At 49.1% G+C, this 26,353-nt stretch overlaps 1 protein-coding gene across 1 annotated transcript in view; it reads right to left on the bottom strand.

Moving 5' to 3' along the window:
- Positions 1-24,318, bottom strand: part of LOC139361088 (disco-interacting protein 2 homolog C-like) — a 163,381-nt gene extending 139,063 nt beyond the window's left edge. The window contains exon 1 of the mRNA XM_071089555.1: positions 21,592-24,318. Coding sequence (XP_070945656.1) covers positions 21,592-21,628 — 37 coding nt within the window. The 5' untranslated portion in view covers positions 21,629-24,318. The remainder of the gene's footprint in view (positions 1-21,591) is intronic.
- Positions 24,319-26,353: the final 2,035 nt, after the last annotated feature.

Genomic DNA, 26,353 nt, shown 5'->3' with positions numbered 1-26,353 from the left:
ATAGCTTGCAGCCTGTGGGTCCTGTGGCTTCCTGGACTCTGTAGCCCCTGCAGCAAGCCTCGCCCTGGAGACACACGCGCACCCGGCTGGCTGTCTCTCTGGAAGCCCTGACTAAAAGCCGCCCCTGAAAGTGGTCTTCAGAGTTTCTTTCTAGCCCTAAGATCCCAGCGCCCCTCCTACAATTCTAGGCGGAAAGGTGAACGGAGACCAATGGACAGAGGTGTGTGCGAGGACACGCCAGGGAGCAGCACTAGGCAGGAGGCCACTAACGCTCACTAAGCAAAGAATGTTGCTTGCCACAAAAATGAGAGCAGTAAAGATTTCTTCAAACAGAAATGAGTTTGTTTCATGATTTGCTCTTAATACATAAGAAAGCATAAAAGTAGGCCTATTAACAATTACATAAGTCTTTAGAGGCCCTTGAACTACTTCTGCCCCTTTGTGTTTTTATAGAAAATAAGCATGAGGTTAAAGAGAATAACGTCACTGGCCACAGCTGGGGCCACGCAAGGACACAGCTTATACCCCCCATGAGGTCCCTGGGTGCCCCGAGTCCTTCCCTTGCTATTTATGGAAATATGGGAGAAACCAGGAAGTCTGAGTGTGGACCTGGCCATGCTCTCAGGGGCCGAGGAAAGCACCCATCTGTCCAGTCTTCCCTCCACCACGCGGTTCCCTCTTACCTAGACTCTTGGGTTGACGCAGCTCATGCACTCAGCAGCGCCATCATTAAACGTTTAGCTTCGCATCACGAGGGCCTCCTCTGGCCTCCTCTGACCACTCCTGAACCTGCAGTCAGCACTAGTCTACAGGACACGCGTGGACAAAGTTGATGGATCACGGCCTCCAACGAGGAAGGTGCCAGGCAAGGAGTCGGAGAGCCAGGGATGTAGCAGCACTCACACCCAGGGAGGCGAAGGCCAACAGCGGCCACCACCAAGGACCTCCCTTCCCACCCTGAGGGCAGCTCACCCAGGGAGGCGAAGGCCGACACCGGCCACCACTGAGGGCCTCAAGGGCTCTCCCCACCCTGAAGGCGGCTGCGATCACATTTCCCATCGCACCAAGAGACCCCTGTATTGAACACAAACCTTTCCAACCTTCGAATCAATAAGGAATCACAACACAGACATTCCCTCAATCCAAATGGCCAGCCCACAAAACAGACATGCAATCATACACATTTCCTGTGGGAAAATCAGTCAGTCTCTGGGGCCTCGCGCCAGGGGTGGGGGAGCATCATGGGGAGATGCCCCAGCCCCAGCCTGGCTCTTCTCTCTACAGCTCCTTTTCCCTTCTCTTCCCACCGCCCCTTCCCACCCCCTCCTAGCCTCAGAGGCTCCTTCCTCAAATTCTTTCCCCTTGATGAAGTCATTCATGCCCAAAATACAAGGCAAAGTCGTGGGGGCTCAAGAGAAAATGCATAACGTGGCTCGCGTTTTAGATTCTCATAAGTTTGATAATAACCAAGCAAGAATCTTTGGCATGTGAATGTGGTCTGAAGGCATCTGAGCACAATGCCCGGCACTGGCCCGGAGTGGATCATGGGTGTCTCGGACATCTTCCCAACTCTACAGCAATTATTTTGAAACACACCAGCAGAATAGAACCATGTGAATAGCTGCTTCTCAGTTAAACGTAGGAAAAGACTCCAAAAGCTGCCCTCAAGGAACATCCTTCCCACCAGGAGTTTTCTGCATCGGGCCCTTCAGGCACAGGCAAGGCCCCTGGGCCCAACTCCCTCATCCCTGCGTCATAAAGCAGCAAAGACAGTGGGGAATAAAGCAAGTGAAGGAGTCAGTCCCGCACAAAACGGACTCCAGAAGCCACAGCCACTCTCCCAGTGTGGGAGCCAAGTTCAGAGACCTGGAAACACCAGCGTTCCCAGGGAGGAAGGCAGAACAATGCCATTTCCCCCTAGTTTAGGAGACACCACCCCACGTCCTCTGGCCTTAATAGAAGAGAGACTTCACATAAATGATTTCAATGACTCCACCACACACAGAAAGTGGTCTGAGGGCGAACACAACCATATAAATGCCTGGCAAAAACACATTAAATGAACACACAGATAAGCAAGGTTCTCCTGTTATCCACCAAATATTCAGAAACAAATCCAGTAAGCAATCTCTTTGCAATCAAAAGACCAATTCAGAGGTGCAGATTAAAAATAAACATACAACTGAACCCTTAATACACCGAGAACCAAATTCCACAGAAGTGTTATCACATCACCACCTCCCAGCTGAAAGAAGCAGCACTGGCCACTGACCAGCTGTTCACTCGTGGATCAGTGAACGAAAGGCAGTGCTGTCCAGGACAACGATGAGATGTTAACCTGAAAAGGGCAAAATTGCAGAGGCTGGAGGGACCTTCCAGGTAACCCGGCCCCCTCAGTGGACAGAGGACCCCCGTGGGGCCACAGAGCCCAGAGCTCCAGTGTGTATGGGGCAAGGACTCAACTGCAACCCTGATGATGTCTGAATGCCTTCTGCCCTTCTGTGTCTCTGCCCCACTAACAGGGAATCCGTGAATGCTAAGGAAATGTAACGCATTTTACAATACATGTAGATTTTTAGCAAATTAAAGATAAACAGTGACAAACTTTGAGAATTAACTAAAATATAGTTCAGTGAATGCCCAAACTCAAAGCTAGTCTCCAAGAGGTGATAAGCTGTGTGTGGTGGTTAACGCCTGTAAATCCCAACAGTTGGGGAGGCTGAGGCAAAAGAATCACTTGAGCCTAGAACGTTGGGGTTGCAGTGAGCTGTCATTGCACTACTGCACCCAGCCTGAGAAACAGAGTGAGACTGTCAAAAACAAACAAACAAAAACAAATTAAAGGAGTTCAAATGAACTCGCCCATACCCTTTAAATTTTCATTTGGGTACATGGGGTGATCTAGTTCCTTTTTCCCTTGCAATACATGAATAATCTAATAATTAAATATAATCTAACAATTACATGGGAAAATTTAATTATTTTCCCATTTCATTATTCCCTATCTCAGGGAAAAAGTTAAAAGTATTCCCTATTTCAGGGAAAAAGCTAAAAATCATTTTAAACCTTCCTTCCACAAAACAGTATACTCAGTCATCTCTATCTGCTTTATCATGTGGAATTCCGCTTCACATGTCTACAATACGGTTTTTGTTAAACAGCATTTATGTAGACAGGCGAGAGAAAGAAACACTTGGTCTATGTAGAAGCAGCAGAAGACACGTTTTAACAGAAAAGGGAGAAGATACCACCGTGTGAATCTGGAAATTCTGTTCTCATCTTGTCCACACACACAGAAAACACCCAAGCACGTGCCTAGTGCCCAACAGGAGCATAGAAAGGACAGGGTCCCTCCAGTTGTTTAATGACCAGCCCCACTTGTCACCGCCACATAACAAAATCCGCACGGCAACTTCAGCACGTTTCATTCACGATTCCACGGAAATCAGGCTGAAGAACATACAGATGTTTTACCCACGTTTAAAAATCCAAGTGTGGGACTCATAGAAATAAAACACATTATGGGTTCACTTAACTTTTCCAAATTTTTACTTGGAGAAACCTGTAAAGTTCTTGACAGTTACATCCTTAAGTTTTTCAATAATTTTTAAATGCAAAGGTCGGGCAAGACTTGTAAAGAGGTACACACATACGGCCCGGCACGGTGGCTCACACCTATAATCCCAGCACTTTGGGAGGCTGAGGTGGGCAGATCACGAGGTCAGGAAACCGAGACCATCCTGGCTAACACGGTGAAACCCCGTCTCTACTAAAAATACAAACAATTAGCCAGGCGTGGTGGCGGGTGCCTGTAGTCCCAGCTACTTGGGAGGCTGAGGCTGGAGAATAGCATGAACCCGGGAGGTGGAGCTTGCAGTGAGATCGCACCACACACTCCAGCCTGGGTGACAGAGGGAAACTGTCTCAAAAAATACAAAGGAGGTACACACATACATGCCATGTTCTTCTCTCAAAGAGACGGGCCCTTTTTTAAGATTCCAGAAGTAAATGTGGTTGTCACCCTGCTTTTGAGAGGATGGGCTGTGTTTTCAGCATGAACAGACTTTCCTCCATGCACCAAGGATGCACCATGGGGGCAGTGCTGCCGCTGCCTCCCCAGTCTCTGCTCAGGGTGGGGCTATACACCGTTAACAGAGCAGGTACTCAGAAGGAGGCTTCCAGGACTCGCTGTAGGCATTCATTAGCAGGGCAGGCAGTGCCTCGTGCTGGTGGGCATCCAGCAGTAAGGGGGTCTTGCACTTCACTCCCTGGGCCCAGCCGCAGACAGAGGGGAAAGAGACACCTGTATCGTAACTCATGTGTATTTATAGACACACAGAGACTCTGCAGTGCAAGGTGCAGAACTAGAAGGAATCATGGAAATAAGAGGGAAGACATTTGGTTACGCCTGGCAGAGTCACCTCAAGCCTCAGCACTTCCTGCCGGAGCCCTCACTGACCAGACTCCTCCAGGGTCACTGCCACTGCCTTGCCCAGCTCATGACAGGGCAGACAGTGACAGAGCCTCAGAACAACCTCACACTCCTTCCTCACCAGCCCAGGGGATGAGCTGTTCATGAGTGTCCCAAAGCCTGAATGCGGGAACATAGAGGTGACTGAGCAGAAAGGGGGACAACCACAATGGCCGCGGGTGTGCAGATATTGCGGGGCACCCCAGCAGCCCTTTCTGTCTTAAAGAGGATGGCCACGGGTGTGCGGATGCTCCCGCGTGACCCAGCCGTCCTCTCCACCTTATAGGGGAATGGCCACGGGTGTGCGGATATTCCCGGGTGCCCCAGAGCCCTTTTCACCTTAAGGAGATTTTCACAGTCTCATATCAGTCTCCAAACTATTCAGTGAGGTTGGAGGAGTATCACTGTGGACCAACACTGATTGGCACCAAGTAAGGGCAATTTTATAACCATGTCTCAACCATGAAACAATCAGGTCTTTGGCCATCTGGTCTAAGCTTTTTCTGTAACAAAGTTGGATAATGAAGTTGAACTTTGGTTTTCCAAAGCTTGTTACAGAAACCACATCTTCCTAGGTGTGGCTCTGTGGTGTCACGTGCACACATCAGTAGCCAGGTTTGCCAAGACTCACGGCACGTTACACGTTCACCTGAGAAGGCTGCTCAATCACTGAGGGCTCTGGCGTGCTCTGAAATGAATTTGCCACTTCAGCCTACACTCTACTCCCTTGTTTGGTTAAAGAAACCCAAAAAGCAGAATTTGTTTTGGCCAATCGCCTGCTGACCCAACTGCAGAGGTTTTAATTAGAGTACTTTCATTGCATCATAGAAAGCAAAGTCGTATAGATCAACTCATTATTACCACTCCAAAGGTTTAGTAAATCTCCAGATAATCAGGCAAACATTTTAAGAAGCTACATTAAGGTTTACAATACTCAAAATTTAAAACTACATCCATGCTTCCAAAAACCACCATTCCCATTTTAGATGGCCAAATGCATATGAGAAAGAAAGAAACGTGCTGAGCACATTTTTTGGGTAATCTTATGGAGAAACTGCCACTTTAAAAATGGCTCTAGTTCCTGGCTCCAGATGGGTGTGCTGGGTTGCCTCACTCAATTTCAACTCCACCTGAAGCTGGGACACTAGAAATCCATTCCCAGACTCCAGGGCACCAGAATTCCCACTTCTGGAAACAGCCTGGAATGCAGACCTGTAGCAGAGAATTCTTTCCTGCCCACCCTAACCGTCCTCTGTGGAAGGCGACAGTCAGAGACAAGTCCACCCCCCTAGGCACAACTGCACCACGAAGAACCATTTCAAGGTGGGAAGTGATTGATTAGTGGGAACAGGCAGTTTAGCTAATCACTAATAAGGCAGAGAAGGGGGGTTTGAAGGCCTGTGTCTGGCCTTGTCCTCGGTAAATGGTCATCCACCAGTCAGCCTAAGCCACATGGGAAGGGGCTTCTTGCAGTAAAAGTGGGGGCGCAGTTGTGGGGAGGGGGAATGTCTTAACCACCACTGTTTTACAGGATCACAGGGCTCAGGAAATGTTCAGTATTATCACACACCAAGGTTTTTACAGTCTGAAGAAAACTACAGTCCTAAGGTATCAGTTCTCAAAGCCTTAAGTTCCTCCTGCTAAGATTCCTAGAGGGTCTCGACTTCTTGCACTGAACCCCAACTTGCACAGGCACCTGCGTCTTCCTCCTGCAGCAAATGCAGATGAGAAGGCTGAGGCTCTGCTGCAGTAATGATGCCATGCAGCCCTAACACTACAGCAGAGCAATGGCTCTGGCCTGAATGTCCCCAAAACCTCATGCTGAAACCATCTCCGGTGGGATACGTTAAGAGGTGGGGCCTTTGGGAGGTCCTGCTCTCTGGACTGGAGTTGGTGTCCTTGTTGGAAGGTCTGGAGGAGCCCTCCTGCTCCTCCACCATGTGAGTCCCGACGATACGCCTGCTGCCACGCAAGACCCAGTGAGATGCTGCCGTCTGTAAGCCACAGGCCCTGGGACACCAGATGTGCAGGTGCCTTGACCTTGTACTGCCTTGACCTTGGACTTTCCAGCTTCCAGAACTGTGAGCAATAAATGTCTCTTTACAAATCACCCAATCGACAGCAGCCGGACAGAGACAGTAATGTCACAACTTGAGTCACTTTCTCAGTGGGCCAGAGGCCTCCCCACATGAGCCACCACTGTAAAGCAAGAACTCCCTGGAGGATGGAAAGGGGTTCACAAGGAATTCTACCCAGCACCAGGGTGTCTGTCCTTTCTTGCAGGAAGACAGCTGAGCCATGGCAGGAAACTACAGGGTGGGTGGGGCTGGACAGTAATGTGTCACCTGCTCATCTAAGCCTCAGTCTCCTGCCTCTCATCACGACAGTGGGAGTAACAACCCCCTCACCTGAGCTGTTGGGGGAGGTAAGAGTGCTGGGTGATTAACAATTGTTAGCTCCACAGAAATTAGGCAAAGAATCCATCCCATGTCTTATAAAACCAAACCAGCCCAGGAATTCCACATCACTACTAATTTGCATGGGAAAATGCTGGATTCTCCTAAGTTCTGGCATGTCATTTGTATTAATAAAGTTTGCAGAGTTTTCACATACTAAGTATATAAAACAGGAAAATAAATCATGCAATTTGGAGGCTGAAGCAGGAGACTCACTTGAGCACAGGCGGCGGAGGTTGCAGTGAGCCAAGGCCACGTGACTGTACTCCAGTCTGGGAGACAGAACGAGACTCCATCTCAAAAAAAAAAAAAAAAAAAAAAGACTTTGCTGCTTCATACTAGTAAAGTGGGCAGATTCTACATGCCAACTCTTATTCAAAGGTCGCCTAACACTGACTCAGGAACTCTGGCCCTGATGTACTTGGAGTTTTAATCCTAACAGTGTTAAAGACCACTCCCCCAGGAGCTCTGAACAAGTACTCCAGGTATACACTGAACAAGACCACACTCTCTCTGACCGAAATCTAACTTCACAGACCCAAACCACAGAACCACAGAAGACACTGCTTCTGTCCAACTTTGTGTTCTGCCATCGTTTGTGTCCATTATTTCCTACAAACCATCTCATTAGAATTTAGGGCACACAAAAGGCCAATACAACAGGGTTACTTTTCAAAGGTTTGGAGGTGAAGAACAGATACAATGCATTAACTTCCTATTGCTGCTGCAACAAATTACCACAAATGCAAACCTTCTCTCAGCCCTGGAAGTCAGGAGTCCCAGGGCTGAAGTCAAGGGGTCAGTAGCTTGTATTCCTGCCTGGAGTCTCCCAATTCATAGAGGCCACCATGGAGCTTGGCTCACAGCCCCACACCCCTCCTACCACTGCCCCAGCCTCAGCCCTGCACCCCTCAGGCCCCTGCCCCACCCTTGGCCCCATGCCCCTCCGGGCCCATGCCCCACCCTCGCCCTCAGCCCCACAGCCCTCTGGCCTCTATCTCATCCTCAGGTCTCCTCCTCTGAGATGAACGACTGGACCCTAGATGGAGGGATGAACGTTCTGAACAGAATCAACGTAACTCAACATTTGAGTCGGAGAGGCCAAGCAATAAGACTTTCAAAAAAGCAACCAGAAAGTATGTACTGTGCCGGTAGTTCACAGCTGAGCGTGGCGTCATGAGTACGAGCGTGCGGCCACGCACACCAGGCCCAAGTTTAAGATCAAATATAAGGAGCTTTCCACTGTAGTATTTAACTAGATCTTATTACAAAATAGCCTCCTGATTGCAGTTTTTATCCAAAAAGTTCTCTGTAATTAAAGAAATTAATTTTCCCCAAAAACATTTCTCTATCTATCGTCCCATATAAACTAAATGGGCTATTAAAGATAAAAGACAAATGTTTGATTTAGGGGGTTTGCCTACGACTTGGATAAGCATGATTTTCTTCTGGCCAAGCAGGGAGCAGCTGGACCAGACTGGAGGGAAGGAAGAACAAATTTCCACTCTGACCTCAGTTGGGCACCAGAGTCTTCCCTGTCAGAATGTGGCTGTGGTGCTTCCCACACACCAGCCTCTGACGAAACCCAGCCCAAGGGTATGGGAAAAGGCCGTCTACTTCTGAAAAATCTATAAAGTGCAGACATGTCAAAAGCTTCAGAAGACTGTAAAGCACCAAGGAGACCACTACACCCTTGGAGTTTACAGAAAATGGTCAGCATCACACGTGCCTGAGGTCCAGGGTCAGCTCCCAGCTGCGGCGACACCGTGAGCACAGCCCTGGCTTCCCCTCTGATGCAGAGAGCTGGTCACTCTGCTGGCAGCACTCAGAGCTCCGAACATTCTAGATGAAAGCAACGTGTTCCTTTTAAAATGTGGAACTGGGGCAGCACAACTGAAGCTCTACGACTATGTCACCTGCTGGGTTTCAGGGTAGCATTAGGAAATTGTGAGAATCCAAATCTCAATTTCATACAGATTCCAGATTCACTGCAGGTTCCAGAATTTCCTGAAACATTCTTCCAATTTATCACTCAGGATTCCCTTGCCAAAGCTAATAAAGTCTACATTCCTTACGGAAAAGCCACCATAAGCACCACCACAAATAAGATCAACTGACGCCTGCCCTTTGCACCAAACCTATAAACTGTTACTCACACAAGACTGTACTGGAGACAGCTCTCAGCTGAAGCCGAATCCGTGAGACTTCATTATCCCCATTTTGGATCAAGTGTGAAGACTGTCAGCAAACCAGGGCCCCAGTGTGAAGCAGAGAACAGATCCTCTGATGCCTGCCTGAACATTTCCTTCCCACCTCTGTCTTGGATATTGAACACCCTCAGAGCTACTGAGTCACCCACATTTGCAGGTCATTTATCCAGCCACCAGGATAACATAATTATGCAATAAAAATGCCTTCTCAGGGCTTTGTCATACTCAACAAGGAAGCTCAGAAGGCTAGGTAAGCCCAAGAAAGGGGGAAGCGTCCTCCAAACAGACAAAAACCAAGGAAAACCGTGCAGAGACTCTTTCAAGAGAGAGCAGAAACAGCCCGCTGTAGCCTTTCAGGCCCTGCTGGCCGAAGCCCTGCATTAGGTGGCACCATTTCAACGGATGCATCCTGCTGGGCCCATTTGAAAGGTCCCGCTTGCGAGACACTCACCCCCACTTCCAGCTCCTGCAAGACCCGCTGCAGCCCCACTCCACCCTGGGGGCCAACTGTGCAAGTCTTCCTGGCGAGACCCCTCAGAGCCTGCTCAGTGTCTGAGACTGGGAAGCACCAAGGATCCAGAAACGCACAAACCCGTTCTCCTCGTGCTGCTTTCTGGGTTCCAAGTTGTCTTAAGATCCAGTCCTGCATAAACCCCAGGCTGAGGAGCCAGCCACAGCCCAGCAGCACCCAGCTCATGCGCTCCACTCACCCCACAGAGGACCACGGAGGCCCCAGCACTCTCTGTCCGGAGCAAGACACCAGAAACAGCCACAGTTCAGGGTTCTGCCACCCGCCCGGCTTCCCTAATTACCTACTGTGATCTGAATTCTCATTGGTTGGAAAGGTGAGCCCACAGCTCCGCTGCCCTAATTACCTGCTGTAATCTGAAATTGCATTGGTTGGGAAGGGGATCTCACTGCTCAAGCACTCCCTGCTGCCTCCTTGCAAACAACATAAAATATCCAAAACCCCTCTTAAAGAACGTTTACTATAACCTCAAAACAAGACCCATCCCGAGACCAGGGAAGATACACACACGCATCTGACAGCTGGTGGGCGTCAGTGACCGATGCCACGGCTTCCGTGTGGCATGTGAAGCGGGAGGCCTGTCACAGTGACTCAGGCTGGGGTCTGAATAGGGGTCTTCCAAGCAACTAGGCAACCAGGACGCACACCCCAAAACCCAAGTCCCTGCACTCATATACCTGGCAGAAATGCTGCATGGCCATCGACACCAGTTGTGAACCAAGACCGATCTGTGTCCTGTGGCCCTCACAACGTCCATACATGCCTGGGCCCAGCACAGGCACGCAGGGCACCCTGCTCTCCTCCAGTGGGGCTCTCTCGTGCCAAGGGGGATGGCCCTGAAGTCCGTTGAGATTTCCAAAGCTCTACAAAGTCGCCCTTCCTCTTGCTTGTTCAGAAGACCTAAAGCCCTGAAGACACCAGTGAGAATTGACCTAGCCTCTTAAGGCAGCTCAAACACCTAAACACAGGAACACTGGACCTCTCTGCCCTCAGGAGCAGCCAATAACCCACTGGGCTAAGCAGAAGGCACAGATGTCACATCCAGAAGCCAGTGGCGCTCACGTTTGCATTCCAGGAGCTGCCCTTGTGAGTCCCTCCAAGGCTTCCAAGTCCCACTTGATTGTTTTCATCGTATCTCTACAACATCAGAGACATTATATCTCATGGTATCTATGAGATCCTCTTTACTTTTATGAGCATATATTCTCCCTAACTTACCATGGGATGAAACTGTTCCAATAAACCCAGCGTAAGCTGAAAATATCCTAAATAGAAAGTGCATTTGACATCATAGTTTCAACTTACAATGGGTTCATCCAGAGGCAGCCCATCTCGGGCCGAACAATGCACTGAGTGTGACTAGTTCACACCTTCACAAGGTTGGGAAAAAAATCACAAATGTAACCATTGGGAGCCAGGGACCATCTGTATTGCGGCTCCTGTCTTCAGAGACAACAGAAACCTCTTCTTAGACAAGAATAACAATTTATAATCCTCAAAATGTTAAACTTAGTTTAACAATCTACAGGTTCAAACAAAGCCAAAGTAGGCCCACAAGACCGCTTGTGTCATTCGCTAAGACACACAACTCTGTAATAACCCTCACCACAGCCCCTCAGGGTGGGTCCCAGAGGCGGCTGAGGCTTGTGGCTATGGACACTAACGAAACCAAAATCAGAGTACGCAGGTGCAGTCAAGTCATATGACTTCTCCACTAGCATATGCACAAATGTTCATCAGCAAATCTCATCTTTGCTTTACCTCCCTCCCATGACCTAAAAAGGAGTCCACCACACACACACCTCACTTCAAAAACATAATTAGTACTTGCATTCAATTCTGGGCATTCGGAATAGACCTAATGGGTGATTAAATCTCTCCTCCAACCCATTGCTTAGTCTTCTTACAGGATGAAAGATTTTGCATAACACAAGTCAACATATAAAAGATCTGCTATAGAAACAGACTTTCAAGTGGTCCTCATTAGAGTGATTCAACTAATATACAAAGGACCCAACACACAGTGTATATTAGAAGAATGATTAATTTGTTTCCCTAAAAATCCTAATATCTACACAGAAAAAATACCCAATACACATTTTATCATTCTTTACCAGTATAGTCATACAAAGGAGTATCACAAAAGCAAAAGAACACATTTGGTTTGACTCACAGTTCTAAGTTTAATATAAAATTGCTAAAACCACCAAGACAAACACGACTATGAAATATTTAACGATCTTCACCTAAATTCAAGTCACCTTTCAACCACCAATACCTCTGCTCTCCTTACGGGAACTTTCCAAAAGTAAATTCTAGAATTAACAGGACAAAATTTTCTGGTGATAGAAATTAGGAAGAAATTGGTTGAAGGCCGTTCCTTGGCTGTCAAACTTTTTCTCAATAATATTTTGTAAAATAAAAGCGTCAAACAGATCTTTACATTAACTTACAATCTATCAAGCAATACTGGAGCAAGCTTTAAATATTAGCCACATTCTGTCAGGGCTGACTAACATTAAATCAGTATCAGTCTCATGTCTTGCAGCATCCACAGCTCATCTTAAAACCACTTAAGATTTCATAATTAACTCAATTAAACAATGTAAGTCATCTCCTTGATCTTTGACATGAAGGGGTAATTTTCCCCGAAAATAGTACCTCTTTCCTTGACATGATTTAATCTGTGGTTAGAGTATTTAACAGGATTTCTTTCCTTCTTAGAAAATAAAATATACACCTTTCCAATATAGAAAAACTCTAACTGATAATGTTATGGCTTAACCAGGTCAAAAGCATTTTTTTTAAGTTAAAAAAAGAACCTAACTGCATCTTTGGACCTTATGTGAGGTAGTGTCCAGGGTCACTGGGACCCCTGCTTGGCCAGTGTAGCTGGGTACCAATTAAAGACAGAAACCCAAGCATTCACTCAAAGCCCCTTCCCAGCTGTTCGTCCTAGTGGAAGAAGCCTTGGGTACAAACGAATGCGGCATTCTACGGAGGGCTTTGGGGATAGGCTGCTTGAGAACATCAAAGTGGCTCAAGTCCCCTGAGTATAAAGACAGTGACTGCTCTCAGCTTCAGTGCAGCACCATCCACAGCAGCCAACGTCCGGGATCACCTGAGTGCCCGTCAACAGGGGATGAAGGGAACGTGGCCTGAACATACATAGGAGCAATAACTCCACCACACAGCGGAGAGCCCTGTCATCCGAGACAGTATGGATGGAGCTGGAGGACATTACGTCAAACAAACCAGCCAAGCAAAGAAACGGAGCATGTTCTCACTCTTAAGCAGGAGCTGAGAGCAGATCTCATGGAGGCCAAGAGCAGGTGGTCAACAGGGCCCAGCAGAGCCCACTCATAAGCAGGATGGGCAGAGGCTAGTAACAGGCACAAATACACAGCCTAATGGGAGCACAAGACCTACTATTGATATATCAGCAGGGGGATGGCAGTGGGTCATCTACTGTGTATTTCAAAACAGCTAGGAGAGAATAACTTGAACATTACCAGCATAAGGAAAAGAAAATATTTAAAGTGAAAGACATCCCAAGTACACAGATTTCATCAATATAGGGATGAATCAAGCTATCACATGCACTCTGAAAATATGTACATGTATTATGTATCAACAAAAACAAAAACCAATGACAGAACCATTTGCAAAGCATGTGCAGAAGAATGGGAAGCACGACATGGTGTGGATCTGTGTCCCCACCCAAATCTCATGCTGAACTCTAACCCTGTGTTGAAGGTGAGCCCTGGTGGGAGGTGATTGACTCATGGGGAATGGTTTAGCATAATCCCCCAAGTGCTGTCCTCAAGATAGTTCTCCTGAGATCTGGTTGTTTGGAGGTACATGGCACCTTCCCCTTCACTCTCTCTCCCCTTCCAGCCATATGAAGCCTCCCCTTCACCTTCCACCCTGATTGTAAGTTTTCCCAGATGTAGAAGCCTGTACAACCCACAGAACTGTATGCCGATGAAACCTTTTTTTCCTTATTACCCAGCCTCAGGTAGTTCTTTATAGCAGTGGAAGAACAGTATAGTCCTCAGGACCAGCAATGTTTATCTTCTACCCAGTGGCCAACAAGGTCCCACACCGTAGCTGGTTTTCCAAAGCCTTTGCCAGAATGCTGAGGCTGTTTTGGGGATACTAACTTTCCCCATCTCTGGCAAACCAGATGGGGCATCCTATTTGCCTCTTACCACCTTTCTCAGAGAAACTCCACCTCTCATTCTCGGCCAGGGGCCTCCTTCAGCAGCAGCAAAGCTGAGTATTCCTTGCACTTCCCTTCTTCTGAACAAGTAAACATCTTAAGCTTGTTTTTCCATCTCCCCAGCTCATTGAAAAAAATATCTTATGCTTCCTATTTTCCTAACACACACACACACAGGGAAGAGAAGTGCCGTGAGGGCAGGGGCTCTTGTTTTCCCGGATGTGAGCCTGGCCCTCAAACACTAGCTGAATTCATACTAACACAATATCCAGAGGCAGAAATGCAAATATCCCCACGATTTCAAGTACCCTAAGGATCTAACAGGCCAAGTGGCCCATGTAACTATGGTTTGTGCTGGGCCATTCAACTGGTGTCCAAATCCCTGTCCAAGTGAGCTCTTTAATTTCGGGACTTTTGTTTTTTTTGTTGTTGTTGTTCTATTTCTTTATTAAAGCAATCTATTACAGTTACAATCAAGAATATCCCAGGCCGAGTGTGGTGGCTCATGCCTGTAATCCCAGCACTTTGAGACCAAGGGGAGCGAATCACCTGAGGTCAGGAGTTCTGGCCAACTTGTTGAAACCCCGTCTCTACTAATACAAAAATGAACCAGCCATGGTGGCAGGCACTTATAATCCCAGCTACTCAGGAGGCTGAGGCAGGAGAATGGCGTGAACCAAGAGGTGAGGCTGCAGTGAGCCAAGATCACGCCACTGCATTCAAGCCTGGGCAACACAAGACTGTCTCAAAAAATTAAAAATAAACCAATACTCCCAGTTAGTTCTTCACCAATGTCAGATATCAGTTTAAAGAAAAATATGAAAGCATGTTTTTAAATTTCAGTGTTGAATTTAACCATATCTTTTAAGAAGATATGAAGATAGAAGTTCCCCAAGGATCGGGGGAGAAAAAAGCAGTTAAGAAAATCTTAACCTCTGGAGAAAAACAAGTATGGGTTAAGACCTTAAGGCAAAACTTTTTCTTTGCATTTTGATTTCAAAAGAACAGAGATGCCCAAAATACGAACCCTCCCATCTGCATTTTATATTCCTCTGTGTCCTTTGAAAGGCTGGAGATGGGATCCCAGGTTCCAAAGTGCCTGGCCGTGGCTCACATCAGGCGGCATCTTTCACAGCCGTTTACTCCTCTGACTGTGCCTAGAGAGCTCTGTGGCCCAATTTACAAAAAAAGGTCCTAATTTACTCACGTTCATCACTTCGAGCAGAGTCTCAAGAAATGAGACAAATATTGACACTCCACAGAAGCAAGGACTCTCTTCCGAAAAGTCAAGTGCCAGGTTCCCATGAGCCAGGCAGCTTGCTTACAGAAAGCACTGGCTGACTTGCTGGTTGAATGTTAAATGCATTTAAAATGTTAAGTGATCAAACCCCCCTCCCAGTGGGTGTGCGCGTTGAGCTGGCTGCAGTAGTGATGCAGACCACATTCTTTCCTTTGGTTTTGCTTCAAGCAGAGCACCCCACACCCAGGAAGAGGCCAAAGGATGGCATCGAGGTCTAGGACAGATCTAAGGAGAGCTGCAGGCTGACTGCCTCATCTGCAAATAGTCTCTCATTTCAGAGAAAATCACTGAACAGAGTTCATAACACGTGAATTTTTAAAATTCGTATTTCTAATTTCATCCCATTAGAACTTTTGAACCTCCACCTCCCACCTAGAGAACGTCAGCTCAAGCCGATCACAGCGCAGTGCGATTTTCTATATATAATGTGCACGCCTGCATCTGAGCTGATCTATGAATGTCTGGAATGTGCCTGCCAGGCCCAGGAGGAACTGCAGCAAGTGTGGGGACACAAGCCGCTAAGGAATCTGATTTGGAGGGAACTGGAGGCAACTAAAACTAGTTCCACTGATTTTTCTTGGTAAGGTTTGACCAGGCAAACTGTTATCACTGTTGCTAATTCATGGTAAATGGGATGGGGACTTAACAGTAAGTAATTAGAGTAATTACGGAATTTGCTACTCAATTACATGGCACAGATTCCTGAAAATGGAAGAACTGTTGCCCAGGAATAGAGTTCAAGAGGTCCTCCACTTGCTCCAGGAAACATGGCATTTCCACGCACCCCTGCTTTGGTCCCTGGCCACCACCATCCTGATCTCGGCCATCTGATGGCATCACTTCCCACAGCTGGAAACACCTGACACCTCTTGTCACCCTCCCATCTGCCCTGCCTTCCTCCAGTCCGGGATATTCAGGGATGCCCACATACAGGACCAGGAAACCAGGGTTATCCCAAACCAGTGCCTGCATTCAAAGTCCTCCACGGCAGCACAATCACCAATGCCCAATACTCCCAGAACCTTCCACCTCAAAACGGGAGCACATCTGGATTCAAGCTGACAATGCTGCATTCTCTTTGCCATGTACACATGGAGGCATGTCAGGTTCCACCTAAAGGTATCAGGTTCCAATGCTGGCCAGGAGCCCAAACCTAGTCACTCTGCATGATCTCAATTCACCATCCACAGAGAAGCCTGCAGTTTCCTCTGGTGCACGGTGTGGATGGTGGATGCATTTTCCCCTGAAGACTCGGAGACAGGAGCCTGGCCAAGGAGGCCAGTCACCCCAGCCCCTGCAAGGCCCGGACGTGCCCCCTCTGCTGTCTGCACACAGTACCCAAGTCTAGCAGTGCTGGCTCTGTGGTGGGATCCATCTGGGCCTGCAGAGGACGCGGGGCACAGGAACCGTGCAGCCTGGCTGCAGCCAGAGGCCTAAGGGATCCCCACGAGGCTCTCCAGCCTAGGTGCCCTCACCACAGGCAGAGCCATGCAAGAGAGTTGCCTGCTGAACTGGAAACGCCCCAATCTGCTCAGCCAACACAGAAAGACAACAGCCACCTACAGCTGCTGAGCCCTGAAACGTGGCCACTGGGCCTGAAAGGTGGAATCTGGAATTTAATTGTGAAGTTCTTTTCAAATATGTTTAGCTATGTAATCAAATCTTTATTCTAATTAAATTTAAAGGAGCCTCTGGCTATGGGCTCCCTTGTCGGGCATCACAGCTCCAGGGAGTAAGAACGGGAGAGAGAGGCCCAGAGACTCTCTGCATTCTCCACGCTAATTCAACAAGTCATCATAAGGAAAGGCACTCCAGCAGGAGAGGTGTACACGGGAAGAACTGGGTTGGCCCTGACAAGCATGACCCCCATGGCATCACAGCTGCCTCAGGCAACAGGCAAAAGAAAATGATGCCCACCTGGACAGGCCACCGGATGTGATGATGCCATAGTCCCACAGCAGCTGATGTGCTGATGCCCTAGTCCCACAGCAGCCAGAGACCACCCGCTGCTCATCCCGGGTGAAACAGGCAGACCTACCCGAGCCATCAAAAGCAGGAAGAATTAAGGAGGCGATTCCCACGACACACGTGACACTCCTCGGAGACAGACACAGGCTTCGCTGCAAAAGTGCAGAGGACAGTGCAGTCCCTAGGCGGGCTGCTTCTTCCAACGATCGGGAAGAAACCAGATCCATTTCCTTATAGGAGAATCATTTGTACCGTGATTAGACAGAAGACAGAAGGTGGCTGATGTTATCAAATCATCAAGCACCTCACAGCTGTTTCTCCAAGGAAGGCCTGGAAACTTGCAGCCACCCGCGTAGGGGCCGCAGTGTTAATGGAGACACGGGTGACTGAGCTCTGGCTTCCTCAGGGAAGCTAAATTTGAACTTTCACCACTGAGGAATCGGTCATTTACAGTCACTCACCCTCAATGCAGAAGAGGGCTCAAGACACTGCACCAGACTTCAACACTCAGGGTTAGGGTCAGGGTCAAATTCACAAGTTTTACAAAATGTATTTCCTTGGGATGCCAGAAGAGATGCAGCTTCACACCCCCCACCTCCATGGTTTGCTTATCCCCTTCACCAGTGGATCTCACCTACAGATGACACATCCACGCCTCATCCATGGCAGCACAGAAAACCACTTGGAAGACAGCCACTCCCACCAAGCTTCCTGACTTTGGTGTTTAAAATCTGCATCTCATACGTGAGATTACACTCCTCCGAACAACGACATTGCGATTGTCATTTCACTCAAAAGGGCTTTAGGAAATGACACGCGGTCCAGACGCCAGAGGTCGCCGGCCGCCTTACTCCAGCCTAATTCCTTTGTGCCTGTATGGAGGCTTCACAGATACAGCCCATTAATGACCGTATGAGAAGCTCAGGGCATAGACGAACTCAGTGCTGAATTTTTCCATTTATCACCCTTTTGTTTTGTCCAGAAGACAGCTGAGAAAGGCGGGGGCAGATCATCTCCTCGAGTGTAATGACTCCAGCCACTTCTCTTCACCCCAGGTCACCCCTCAGTCACACTTTTGAGAAGCCAAAGCAGTTCTGTTCCCTTCACTCTGGGTTCCAAGCAGTAAATTCCTCCGTTTTATCAATTAGATTATCAAGCAGCCGTTTGTAATCTGGACTGCAATCTGATACAAAATTTAAAGCTAATTTAGGTTGCAGTAATAGTTCCTATTTACATTATAGATAAGGCATGAATGAAAACTTTAATCTGTTCATAGGACCAACTTTGTAAACAAACCAATTATTCAAGCAATGATTGTCTACAGTTAGATGCAAATTACTTTGCTCATAGAAGATTTTCCAGTAGGAATTTTTAAATCCATGGTCTGTCTTTTCTGAGCCTGTCTCTGCACCTTCCCCTGAGTGCACAGCAGGACTTCTCAGGGCACCCCATCAGCAGACCCACTGAAGAGAATAAGCCCCCAGCCCAGGAATCAAGTCCGAGCCCCAGCAGCCCCTCGTCCAGCCGGGGCTTCCTCACCAGCACAGCACCCAGAGGTCTTCCAGGTTTAATGCCACGTGTGCGTGGAAAGTAGAGTGCTGGAAGGAACACAATAGACATTCAACAATGCAAATTCCCCCCTGGAACAGCCCAGCAACCCTCTGTACCTTCCCCAAAGTACCCATGCCAGGCAGGCGTAGAGTCTAATGGGGTGCCTAGGAATCAGCATTTAACACTATTCTGATGAATAAAAGAGTTTGAGAGGTCGGTCAGCAAGAGGCTGCCGTGGTCTCCACTCATTTGCAGGCTCTGAAGAGACACAGATTCAGGTAACAGGCCAGACAGGACAGGACAAGGATGGGGAGGTGGAGGGCAAATTCCATGGACCACCAACCACCCCGCCATCCCCACTGAGACTCCGTGACTTACGGAGTGACAAAGCCAGGGAGAAACGATGCCCGCACCACATGAGGGACTGAGATTTCACCTAAAGCACGCAGCATGTGGCTGAGGGCCAAGGTTGGGCAAGCCAGGAGCACAGAACGGGGTTCACAGGCCCAGAGGTGCCCCCCACACCCAGACCCCGTGCAGAGCTCCTAAGCACTGCCTGTGTCTCCTGCCTGGTTTATTTCCTCCCCTCCTTCTACTGTGTTGGTTTCTCAGCCGCCACCCACCACCACACACCCCGTCTACAAGCTTGGTGGACTGAAAAGAGCTGGGGCGGGTAAGATCTGGGCTCTGGGGCCAACGTCCTGCCCGAGACATTAGTTCCAACCCACCTAGCTGTGATGTGAGCCCCCGAGATTTCTCAAATGTGAGATGGGAAGGTAACTGAACCCACTCACCAGGACGGCTGTGCAGACTGAGATTACATATAGCCACACCTCGGCATCCACCACATGTGGGACCCCAGTCGTGTTGCCCCTGATGGGAATCCCTCTATGCCCCCTTGGCTACCAGAGCCAATTCCCAGCAGCAGCTGTGGAGGATGCATCCTCTATTCCCACTCCACTCACCTCCCATCGCTCCACGCAGTGACCTGCCACGCAGCGGCCACCAGCAAATCCGGCCCCACTGGATAATGGACCACCATCACCCCTCACTTTGGGGTGTCTTCCACTTGCAGTTCCGAAGCAGGCCGAGAAACCGCCCTCAAGGGCAGTCACCTGTTCCTTATTGCATGTAATGACCTGCCACGCAGGACCACCAGCAAACCCAGCTCCACCATCCAGGCTCCTGTGGATAACCGAACCCCCACCCCCCACCTTGGAGCGTCTTCCACTTGCGGTTCTGAAGGGGGCCGAGAAACCGCTCTCAAGGGCACTCACCTGTTTCTTATTGCACGTAATGGCCTGCCAAGCAGGGCCACCAGCAAACACGGTCCACCGTCCAGGTTCTGGTGGGTAACTGCCTCCCACCCCGCTTCCTCCTGGGGTGTCTGGGAGGCTCAGAAACTGCCCTCCAAGGGCACTCATCTGTTCCTTATTGCACTAATACCTCATTTACAGAAATCCACTTTGACTTCCAGCACTGCAGGTGTGACAATTTAGGAATCCTGCTTGCAAGCTACAAGAGCTTGAGGTCACGTCCACCTCACCAGCATCCCAGAGACCCAGCACTATCCCACTGTGTTTAAAATTCCAAAATACTCCTTCAAAATGCTACTGGCATTTGGTTTGCGCATAAAATGTTAAAAACCTTCAAGTGAAACAAATATCTTCAACAGTTTGATATGACATGTGAGTTACACATCTGCCAAATTGTAAAGCCTCATGCATTTATAACATTTTATTTATGGTCAAATGGTTCATTAATATAAATTACGAGAATCTCCAAGAAACAGGTTTTTTTCTGGCATTAGATGACCAAAGGAAAACTGGGTTCTGGCTAGCTTTCAGGCCTGTAGAGGCAGACATATCTGCTGACACAACCAAGCTCCTTCCCACTGATGTGGCCTCATCCCAGGCCCCTCATCCGGATGCCCGCAGGCCCCTGGAGGAGGAAACTGACCTGTCCACATTTCTCAAATGCACAGCTGTTGCTCACACTGCAGATGGAGCTCAAGGCACGAGCAGGCCGCCACGCTAAAAATACCACGCAGCGTCCACGCCAGGTGACGGTGGTTTTCACTCCATCCCAAAGCCCCATGTATGAGTTTAAAGCCATGATTACCACATGGATTTTTAGACCCTCAAGACATACTTTGTTTACTTTTATGCAACAAAGTTAAAAGACTATCACTCAGATATAGGCTCTGAAACTGTGGAATAATTATTTGGGAACAGAGCCTCTGCCAGATCAGGATTAGCACTTGGGACTACACCCCATGACCTCGGTCCAAACCCATCCAGACCAGAAGCCTCCCGCACTGTAATTTCTGTGGATTTCTGTAAACGAGGTATTACTGCAATAAGGAATAGATGAGTGTCCTTGGAGGGCAGTTTCTGAGCCTCCCAACCACACGGCCACATTAAGGCTGAAGCCGTGCCACCTCCAGAAACACTGTCCCTCACCGAGGTGTGCCTGGCTTCTCTCTTTTTCCAGAACTTAACAAAACCTGAAAGGACAGGTCTGTGTAGAAAAAAACAAGCTACTTGCGATTCCTCTTCCCAGTTCAGGCAGTAGGAAGCTCATTTCAGCCCTGTGTTCCGACTGTGGCTTGGTTCCCATAAGAAATAAAGTCAGAATTCCAGTCCCTGTCTCCTGGGCGGTGTGGCAGGCACACATACCTTCAGTTACATGAGGAAAGGCGTGGCGAGCCCCCTTCCTTCAGTAAAACTGCACAGTTCCCAGAACCCTGATGCCATCTCCCTCACACCACTGTGAACACCTGGACAGAGCACATTTTAATGCGTGGACCTTTGTGGGCTAGTTTTCTATTTCTCCACTAAATCACCCCAAATTTAGCACCCTAAACACTGACTTATTTTCTCACATTTCTGGAAGCTGGAGTCCAAAACAGGTCCCACCATCTAACGTCGAAGTGGCGGCAGGGCTGGCTCTGGGGAAGCGACCGTCTCCTTGCCTCCCGCAGCCTCTAGAGGCTTCTGCATCCCCTGGTCCTTATGGCACCCACTGTCTTCAGGACCCACAGCGGCTCTGACGGCCCCCCCAACAGGAAGACGCAGAACGTCAGGAGCCCGGGCTCCAGTGCTAGGGCCAAACCTCCCCACCCTGCCGGTTCCTCACACACTCCCGTGCGAGTTAATATAGATTCCACTTTAACTAGTGTCACCTGTGTAAGGGGTAAGTGCCCAGCTGTGAACTGGTTAATCTCACCCACACAGACCCGGGGAATAAACTCACAGGCCATGGACCACTCCACAAGCAATGAGTGACCACCTGCTCGGGGACCTCCATAGCCCAGCAGAGCCCTCCTTTGCCTCCCCGTGGACTCAGGGTCTGCAGCGCCAGAGGGCCCTGGATAAAAAAGACAGCTCTCATGTCGGGAGGCACCCACCCATGGTTGGGTTCCCTGTACTTTAAGTAGCCCAGGTGGACAAGCTGCGCCCCGTGCAACTCCATCACAAGAATAACGGCTGCACGTGGTGAGTGCACGGGTGGCCACCCCTCAGTTCAGCTGGCCGTGTTAAGCACATCACCACCGTGACGTCAAATCAGACTCATCTGCTGGCACAGTCTAGGCATCGACCCCCAGGAATATTCTGGATCACAATTCACAGTAGTGATTGCGATCAGGGCCACACGTGGCTAAATGTATTTACAGGAGGACACCACAGCCCATCTGGCTGGACTGAGAGCATTTCTCACTGTACATTCTTACAACACCATTTTATTTGCGCTTTATTAAACTTTTATGGCTTTCTTCTGCCTATCTACTTGATGGGAGTGTTTCTTGTTCTTATGACTGCAGTGATACTTCAGGCTACAACTATCAATGTGTAAAATTAGTTTGGAAGGCACCTTATCATTAAACATTTCACAAGCAAGCAGTCAGAGGCACCTAACGCGGAGGACTGTTTTCTTCTCTGAGCCAAACCTACCTTGGACTCAAAGAAAACGGCACATGGAGAGGGGCTGGATCTCCAGCGCCCATTCCTAGGGGGCCTCCTGGGGAGCAGATATGGAAGGAGAAGCCCTGAGCTATGGCACTGCCGTACTAAAGAAAAATCTATTTGGGTAAATGTAAGCGCCAGACATAAGAGATTAAGCAAGCCATGAAAAGAAACCATTAACCACAGCTTCTCCAAAACAGAACTAAACTCCCTTTAGTTTGAATTGGAAAAGCAGAAGTGATGATCAGTATACATAAAAAAAAAAAAAGACAAAGTATCTGAACACAGGAGAATAATCAAGGGCCACTGTCTCTTCCTGTGTCAGTGGGAGCCTCGCATCTAAGCTGGATTTACAAGGTTGCTACTTTGGACTGAAAGTTATCCCCAACCCTAGTTTGTAAGCAAGTGGAGCAGAACGCTTCAATTATTTCAAGATTTAGTGGTAAAGCTCTGCAACTCTCACAACCATTTTAATTGGTGTGAATTTTAAAGTGACTCAATCTGTTGGCTGGAGTATCTAACGGCTTAATCACGGGGTCATGTTGGAAAATTATTCCAATTGCTTTTGTTTTCTCTACTGAAGATGCATTTGAGTGTTCTTGTAGTTTGCAGTTGGGGCTGGTTCTGATGTTTGGTCCTGAGGAGGCCCAAGTACCCGTAGAGGAAGAATCTGAAACCTCAAGACACTCGAGTGCTGTCTGGGGAGATGGAGACCCCAACCCGAGGGACACTGACGGACTCAGCACCGGCGCAGGGCCGCCCAATGCAACAGGCCACGTATTTGCCGCTTACAAAACAACATAAGCACACCCTCCCAGGTGTGTACACACGCTCTGTACACATCTGTCCCTGCCAATGCCAGCACACATTCTGTACGCACTCACATCTGTCCCTGCCAATGCCAGCACATATATCCAAGGTGTGCACACACGCTCTGTACATGCGCACATCCCTCCCTGCCAATATGAGCACACACCCCCAGGGGTGCACACAGGCTCCGCACATACTCACGTCTGTCCCTGCAGCCTGAGTCAAACAGTCACAGGGAGGCAGAGGAGGAGGAGGAAGGACGTGATGGTCACTGAGGTCCTGGGAAGGTTCCACTCCCTACTTCGGGAGAGACCCCTCATGTGATCCTGCCGTCACTCACCCTTCCACCTCCATCCTCCATCCTCCCACAGGGATCAGGAGGATGCCCACTGCACAGAGTTGTGATGAGCATGAACAGAAGATGGCAGGAGCTCACGCCAAGGTGCTGAGCAAGGGGCCTACGGAGTGCTTCTTTCTGCTGTGGCTGACATCATCAAACAAGAGGCTCACATGGCTTCCGCAGAGAATGTCACTCGCTGAGAAACTGAAACGTGTGACCTAGGAGCCTGTGAAGGTCTAAGAACAAACCAACAAACCAAACGGTTTTGTTTGTTTTTCAAACATCATAGCCTGTTTTTACTTTTTTTTTCATGCTCTACCTTGGGTATCATTCAGTTTAATTTCAAAGTAAGTCCAATAAATACACAAAATCACAGGACTGAGCATGGAGCATTGTTTCACTTCATGTCCTCCAGCCTTTAGGACACATTAAGGAGAGACATGATTCCAGGATTCCCGTTAGAAAGGCTGCCCTGAGGCTCCTGCTGGGGCAGCCAAATTGCAGCAGTTGATGCTGCCCCCAAGCTGCTTGGATGAAGCAGAAGATTCCGGAGGTCTCCTCTCTTCTGCCCCTTGTCCAGGAGAGAAGGTGGGGGGAGAAAGGTGAGAGAAGACAGGAAGAAGGAGGGGGGAGGGGGTAGAGAGGAGGGGAGAGGGAGGGAGAGAGGAGGGGGGAGAGAGGGAGAGAGAAGAGGGGAGGGAAGGAGAGGGGAGGGGGAGGGAGGGAGAGGGGAGGGGTGAGGGAGGGGGGAGGGGCATGTTCCATCTACCAAGGTAGCTGCACTGCAGAGAGAATGGAGGCTGTGTTGTCTCTCAGGACAGCAAGTTCAAGCTGTTTATAATTGTTAGCATAAGCAGTGACCAGCTGAGGACAGGGCTGCAATTGGAGATGACAACATTTTATTTTCATAGTTGATATTGGGGACCTGCACCTAAAGCATCGTGCCTTGCCCTTTCCCCAGATGGGCCAATGCCTCTCTATACTTGACTCTATTTGACTAAATAGCTGATATTGACTAGGAATTACGACGCGTAGGATACCCCTTACCATAGTAACGTCAAACTCACGTTCTAAATGCAATTTGCTCAGGGACCGGCTTCTAACTCTGGGTGGGAATGTTAAGCTCAGTACAGTTCAATTCATTAAGCATTTATCAAGAAACTCCTAGACCAAGAGCTGTGTTAGACACTGGGTATGGGGTGATGGGGATACGAAGATGTGGAATTAGAACTCGAGAAGCTCAAATGCTCTCATTTAATTCCCTAATGCAATTACCTAGCTTCAACCTGATGGCTGTAATGTCTAAATTCGCTTTCTCTTTATTCCAGTTCTACATAACAAAGCATAAATAATCACAGAGCAATAATTCTGTGTTGGACTATTCAGTGGACAGAGAAGAGCATTCTGATCGGCGTGAGACACTGTCTCCATTCCCAGGGAGCCCGTGAGGTGGCTGCACGGAGCACACGCGTGAAGATTCAGGAGCACGAGCGTCAGGTGATGGGAGGGGCACGGAGGCAGCACCACAAAGACGCCTGCCGAGGGGCCGCTGCAGCCGGGCTGGCCGGGAAGGTCACGGGAGCGGGCACAGGCATGTCCCTCCAGCCGCACTTGGTTTTCATGAGGACACATGCAGGGAAGGGGATGACACCGAAATGCTGTGGCGCTGAGGAGAGGAGGGGAGGGACACAGGGCCAAGGGCTGGCCACCACCCCTTGCGTCCCTGCCCCTATGAACGCTGCCAAAATCAGCCCCAACGGGGAGAAATGAGGTGGGTGAAAGAGGTGGACAGACTTGGCTTCCATGGAATTCACAGATTCCAGTCATTAAAAATCCCTTCTGAGTTTTCATCTGGAAAACTTTACAAATGTATTTAGGGACAAGAAGCAGAAGATGAAGCCAACACAGTTGGGCTCAAACCGCCGCCCTTCTCCTTCTCTCTGCATCCAGGATCCACCCTGAGCCCATGAGTGCGAGGACCCGGAGCTGCCCAGCCCAAGGGAGCGGCCCCTGACCAGAGGAGGGAGCCGCACAGCGGGGCCCCCAGCACGTGGATGGCAGGATCTGTGCTATCTCAGTCCCAGGGCCCCAAGCAGAGAAGGCCTGGGGCTCCCAGCTGAAGTTTTGCTGTCTCCTCTGTCACCAAAGTCGAGAAGGACTGAGTGAGACCAACGTCTGCTGGCTCCTCGGTGGCTGCCAATGTGGCCCTCAGGCTGCGGGTGAAACCGTCTAGGGAAGCCGAGACAGTGGCTAGAATCACAGCCACGAGTGTTCCAGGGGCCCTAAAACACAAGCGCAGCCCGAGGAAGGCAGCGCCCGCTCAGATCCCCGTCCAGGCTTGTGTGCCACACTCGAGAGGCACACGGCACCAGAACATGGCGCTTTAAGTGACTTTGTGGGGTGTAGGAACACAAAGTGGGGCCTCGAGTGGCTCAGAAGTCACTCCCACCAGCCCACGGGGACCTGGGCGGCCCCTCTGGATGTGGCTGGCGTCTCTCCAGGGCGGGCTCCAAAGTCCTATGGAGGAGGTG

Source organism: Macaca nemestrina (genome assembly GCF_043159975.1).
Source record: "Macaca nemestrina isolate mMacNem1 chromosome 6 unlocalized genomic scaffold, mMacNem.hap1 SUPER_6_unloc_1, whole genome shotgun sequence".
Lineage (NCBI taxonomy): Eukaryota > Metazoa > Chordata > Mammalia > Primates > Cercopithecidae > Macaca > Macaca nemestrina.
Note: the sequence above shows the minus strand (reverse complement) of the source record. Positions and strands in the feature narration are given on the sequence as shown.